Source organism: Canis aureus, chromosome 12, assembly GCF_053574225.1.
Source record: "Canis aureus isolate CA01 chromosome 12, VMU_Caureus_v.1.0, whole genome shotgun sequence".
Lineage (NCBI taxonomy): Eukaryota > Metazoa > Chordata > Mammalia > Carnivora > Canidae > Canis > Canis aureus.
In genome coordinates, this window is record NC_135622.1 from 57461119 (window position 1) to 57467118 (window position 6000).

Below are 6000 nucleotides of genomic sequence, written 5' to 3' on the forward strand. Positions count from 1 at the left end.
CAAATCCAAACAAAGAACTTTAAAATATAAAGCCTTGGGGGAACCTGCATCAATTACTTTTCTAAAAGTTTTTTTTTAAGATTTTTTTTTATTTATTCATGAGAGACACAGAGAGAGGCAGAGACTCAGGCAGAGGGAGAAGCAGGCTCCCTCTGGGGAGCCTGATGTGGGACAGGATCCCAGGACCCCGGGATCACGTACTGAGCCAAAGGCAGATGCTCAACCACTGAGCCACCCAGGCTCCCCATTGACAAGTTTTTAATACCTTATGCCATAGTTCTCTTCATTTTGAAGGTAGCCCCCTAAAAAATGCTGCTTCCAGAAAAAAAAAATCTACCTGAGAGCCCCCAGGTGCTGCTGTCCAACTGATGCCCTCATGGGGACCCACACTGGCTCTTCATGTGACTTCTAGGACTCGGTTTGGACAAGTATGGGTTCAGCCAAAGCAAGAGCACTGTGTCCTCTGACAACAATGTCAAATTCTCACTTGTTTGCAGTAAATAAGAAATAGTTTACCTTTCAGCAAAGGTATCGAGTTTCCCCAGCTCATCGGAGAGGCCAACCAAGGAATCCAAGGTCCCCACCTAGAAAGATCGGGAAGAAGTTAGAGGCTCACACTTTCTGGCAGAGAAGGGTAGGTCACTTTCAACAACGGTGCAGGGAGTTCTGTAACCTTCATCTTGCCTTTGCTATTACTGGTCAATGGCCCAACTGGGAGCTGGGAAGAGCTGTTAAAGAGAATCAGTGGATTTGGGATATTTTTGAACTTTTAATTTTAATTATCATTGTTGTTGTTATTGCTGTTATTATAATAAACTGGGATAAACGTCATTATTTCTGCCACAGGAAGGAGTGACCACTAGGTCACTGTGAGACCCCAGCTCATTTTCTTCTTAGAATGGGATTTGCTAGTCATGTGATTAATCCCCGCAGCTGAGGAGCGGATGTAGCAGAAAGCACATTAAAGAAGAAGCTGCCATTTCCGGGGCGCCTGGGTGGCTCAGTAGGTTAAACATCTGTCTTTGGCTCAGGTCATGATTCTAGGGTCCAGGGACTAAGCCCCGCCTTGAGCTCCCTGCTCAGCAGGGCTCTTGCTTCTCCCTCTGCCTCTGCCACCCCCATCCCCACCCTCACGGCTCATGTTCTCTCTTTCAAATAAATAAAATATTAAAAAAAAAAAAGGAAATTGCCATTTCTAAAGCCTTTCTTCTTCAAAATGTGCAACCAGTCCCTATGTCTGTTCTTTGCTATTACTAACAGTGATCTTGCTGGCCCGGGGGCCAGCTCTCCCTCCCACCTCATCAGTCCTGCAAGGCCTTTTCTTTTTAGATTTCTTGTAACGATCGGTTTCTTAAAGTGAAAAATGATTACAGCGTCCAAAGCTGTATTTAAAGGTCTAGCCACAGAGCCAGAAGGAAGGACTTTGTTTTCGTGTCACCAGTCACCCATCAGGCACTGAAGAGTAATCAGGATTAACGTGGTGTGTCAACTATACCTTCATTTAAAAATGCTTTAAAAAAATACTTTAAGAAAGCTAATTAGGAACGGATGAAGCCTGGATAGCTCTTATGAGTGCAGTTGCTCCTTTCCAGGCAATTTGATGTTAAGCAACTTTGGGGGAGGCTCCTGTTTCTTATCTTTCCTCCCTCCAATCTAACATGCTGCCTTATGGAGTCTGTAGCACGTGCATGCTGAATTCCCAAACCTTTAGAGCATGGGCCACCAGACAGAGGGACGTCTGCACAAGCAGCCACATATGGCTTCAGAAACCAGTGCTGAAAAAAAGAAAGAAGAAAGAAAGAAGAAGAAAGAAAGAAAGAAAGAAAGAAAGAAAGAAAGAAAGAAAGAAAGAAAGAAAGAAAAAGAAAAAAAAAAAAAAAAGAAACCAGTGCTGCCACTCCCCAGATCCGCAGCCCTGGTCTCCTTCTTGGCTCTTCCTGGTTTATACCGTGGGACTTGTGAAGATGCCAGATGATGTGCTGAAGGTGCCTGGCCCCCAACATATTGTTCAATAAACGCTCGCAGATACAGTAGCATCACCGATAACTAGGGTGGCTGATGGCAGAGCTCGTAGGGCAGAGGGGCAGACTGAGGTTTGAAAGATTAGGTGACAGTTTGCTAGAAGAGCTGCCTCTGGTAGTTGGGGCCACCCCTCCAGCACCCACAACGCATTTGCACAGGTGTCATCGAAAAAGCCTCAAGCTTCGTCCTTTTGGAAATGTACGATCTTAGGAGGCATGACAAGAATTCCACTCTTTTAAAGCAAAAAGATTATTACACACCTTGTTTCTCCTTCATATTTCTTTCATTTTAACTTTGTTCTCTTGCAGAGCCCTTAGACTCCCCTGCCTCATACCTCTTTCCTGTCCTATCTCTTTCTGCCATCTGCCCACTTATCATTAAATTGCCTTCTTGCCTCTCCACCAGAACCAGAAGGATCCTTTATCTCCCACCACGTGCCCAGTTCTACTGGGGACTACCCAATGGTTCTGGGCTACCAAGAACGGTAACTACCAAGGATGCAGCTCTCCAAGCCCGCACGTTTAAACTGTATTGTTGGTCTTCTTATGTGTCCAAGACAACACACGAAGAATCCTAGAACAACTCACAGGCCCAGGTGTGTAAAATGCTCTTCCCACTTTTTCAAGACACTTCTACCCACACCCGTCTCCCCCTGCTTGTTCTGTCCTGTGTCTTTAAGCCCACAGGAACCACAACTAACTTCGGGCTGTGGTACGAAGTCCCATCCAGACCGCTGACTCACCCTGTCCATCCTCACCCCCAGGCTGGTCCTCAGCCTCGCTGTCTTCGCCCTGTTATTTTCTCCTTGGCTTCCCAGAAGACATCCACCCACCCCAATCCATCACCTCCTTCCTCCTCTCCAGGAATTTTACCTTGAAGTCTGGAATCGAGAATTTGGTGTTATAAGACAGGTTGGACTTGGAGGTTACGGTGTTCATCCTCTCCAGAGCTTGCAAATTTTCCTGATCACCAGGGGCAGAAATTAACCAAAACTCCGACATGCTTCCCGCCTTCTTTTATCCAGTTACTGACCAGAACCACAGCAACATACACAAACAGAAACAGGAGGAGACAAGTGTCAAATATCTCTCCACTCCTTCCGCACTCCCTTCCCGCAGAATTAATCCTCTGGAGGATGTGTTGATTTTCCCATTTCTCATTCTTTGCCCCTTTGACCTTCCAATTCAGATTCTCTAGTTCCAAGGACACCATATGCACAAAGCAACGTTTCTTATCTCCACTCAGAAAGCCCTCAGGGCGCCAGAAAGACTCTCAAGCCACCCCTAGGGTGGTTCTGACTGGTTTCCAGGGTTGGGGGAGAGGGTTGGGGAGAACCAGATTCCTGTTCCTTTTATCCCCCCCCCCCCAAAACACACACACTCCTGACACCATAATGCACACGCAGGGCACAGCAAGCTGGGCGTGGGGCCCTCTGAAATAGTTCCTCCTTTCCACCTTGTACTTTGTGGGATGCAGGATGGGGTGAAGGCAGGAATGAGACAAGGAGGCAATTTCACAACAGGGGCTTGCTTGGACAAACCCCGGATCTTAACTGGCCAACTTGGAGAATAGTGCTACCCTTACAAACAGACTTCGGGGGGCACCTGGGTGGCTCGGTCTGCCTGCAGCTCGGGGGGTGATCCCAGGGTCCTGGGATGGAACCCCCGCATTGGGCTGAGCAGCAACCTGCTCTGCGCAGAGTCCACTTCTCCGTTTTTCTCTCTCCCTCTGCCTCTCCCCCCTGCTTGCGCTCAAGCTCTCTCAAATAAATAAGTAAAATCTTAAAACAGGCCTCAGAAGAACTCCACTTTTTCACAAATACGTGGAAAGGGTGGTGGGAGGCCTACGAAAGTCGTTTTCCCCTACGACCAGGTGTGCACCGTGCAGAGGTGGGTAGCGCGCCGGGCCTCAGGTCTGCAGCTTCCAAAGGCCACTAGTCCTGCTCATTCAAACGTGCACACGCCCACACCTCGGGCCCCGGCCCGCTCCTCCCCTCCCAGCGCCTCCCGAGGGGGACAGCCCGGGCCCGTCCGGGAAGCTTTTCCTTTGGCCTCGCGTCTCACGCCCCCCCGCCAAGACACCCCGGGTCCCTCCTGCCCCCGCGCTCCGAACGCAGTCCCTGGCGGTCCGGGGCCCAAGGCCTGGGGACACACCGGCCCGCGCGCGCAGCCTGCGGAGATGCCGCCCGCCCGGCCCGCCGAGGGCGCCGCGGAGGCGCCGCTTCCCGGGTTCCCACGGAGAAAGCGCGGCCCGGGCCGGCGCGCGGGGGGCCGAGGCGAGGCGGGGGGCGAGGGGGGGCGGCGAGCGCCGGCCCCCGGGTCGCGCCCCCGACCCCGCGCGTCCTTACCCGGAGCCTGCGGCCGCGCGGGGGGCTGCGGGCGGGCGCGGGGCGGAGCGCACGGCCGGCTCCCGGGAGGCAGCGGCTGCTGCGCGGCGCCCCGCCCCGGGCTTTTATCCCGACCGGGAGGCCGCCGCCCGCCCCCGGGCATTTGCATACCCGCCTCCCGCCTCCCTCCGCCGCCCGCCCGGGGCCCCTAGCCGGCTGTGGCCTCCGCGCGCCCCGGGTCCTGGGTCCCCCTCGGGGGTGCTGCAGGCGGGATCCTGGGGAGCATCGGGGCCTGGGTCCCCCTCGGGGGTGCTGCAGGAGGGATCCTGGGGAGCATCGGGGGCCCTGGGTCTCCCTCGGGGGTGCTGCAGGAGGGATCCTGGGGAGCATCGGAGCCCTGGGTCTCCGTCGGGGGTGCGTGCAGGCGGGATCCTGGGGAGCATCGGGGCCTGGGTCCCCCTCGGGGGTGCTGCAGGCGGGATCCTGGGGAGCATCGGAGCCCTGGGTCTCCCTCGGGGGTGCTGCAGGCGGGATTCTGGGGAGCATCGGGGGCCTGGGTCCTCCTCGGAGGTGCGTGCAGGAGGGATCCTGGGAAGCATCGGAGCCCTGGGTCCCCCTCGGGGGTGCTGTAGGCGGGATTCTGGGGAGCATCGGGGGCCTGGGTCCCCCTCGGGGGTGCTGCAGGCGGGATCCTGGGGAGCATCGGGGGCGGGGTGGGGAGCTCCGGCCCACGACGTAGCAGAGCGCACCCGACCTGCACGCCCGAGAGGAGCGGGCTGCGCGCGGTCCCCGGGACCCGGACCCCCACCCCCCACCGCGCCCCGCGGGGACCCAGCACCAGGGCTCGGGAATCCCCCGGCGACAGGACTGATCCGTGGGAAGAAGCGCAACAGGTCCGCATAGGTTCTGGAACGCACCTGGGCGGGCGACCAAGCCTCCGTGGGCGTCCACGTGGGCGGCAGCGGGTCCCCGGTTGCCAAGGAAACTCTCCAGGGTCCCCCGCGCCCACCTCACCTCACCCCTCCTGCGAAGCCGCCCTGGGTATGGCAGGGCTTGAAAACCTAGTGTCCCCCCCACCCCATGTGCAGTCACGATCTGCGCTGTCTGAAAAAAGAGAGGGAACCCCCAGAAATTAACGTGTGACGCTTACAAAACGAAAGAAAAACTCCTAAGAATTCATGTTCTCTGGAGTAGAGGAGGAAATGTGAGCGTATCCTTCCCCGTGGACGGTGTTTGCAGTGATTTCTGGGAAAGATAAAAATCTCAGAATTATAGTGGGGGGGGTGGAGAGTGTTGAAGAGTTCCTTGAGAAATGAGCCCCCCCCCCCCCTTATTAGACAAAACCAGTCAGACTATCCAACTGTTGCTGAGAATGCTTTCGGATCTTTGGAAAGGAAGGGAAGGTGGAACTCCAGATGCTGGGATGAGAAGCCCCAGATGCCGCACAGAAAGGTGACTTCTAAGGTCACAAGTGCTCACACTGCAATCCTGTTGTGGGCTTGGAATTGGCAGTTCGGAACTCCCAGCACCTGTGCGGTGCATCATCACTATTGGGACACTCATGTGCATTAGTCAGTCCTTGCAACATCTTCTGAGGGAGGACACCTGAAACCAAGGGATGAGGAAACCCGGTGTGTACAGGGAGGTAAAAA

The 6000-nt window shown here is 54.9% G+C and overlaps 1 protein-coding gene across 5 annotated transcripts in view; it reads right to left on the bottom strand.

Annotated features, from left to right (window-relative positions):
• Positions 1–4460, bottom strand: part of ATP6V1C2 (ATPase H+ transporting V1 subunit C2) — a 53428-nt gene extending 48968 nt beyond the window's left edge. For all 5 annotated transcript variants that reach the window (XM_077844137.1, XM_077844134.1, XM_077844136.1 and 2 more), the window contains exons 1-3: positions 4370–4460; positions 2895–3049; positions 517–584 (exon numbers count right to left, since the gene is read on the bottom strand). In XM_077844137.1, coding sequence (XP_077700263.1) covers positions 517–584; positions 2895–3023 — 197 coding nt within the window. In that variant the 5' untranslated portion in view covers positions 3024–3049; positions 4370–4460. The remainder of the gene's footprint in view (positions 1–516; positions 585–2894; positions 3050–4369) is intronic.
• Between the last annotated feature and the right edge of the window lie 1540 nt (positions 4461–6000).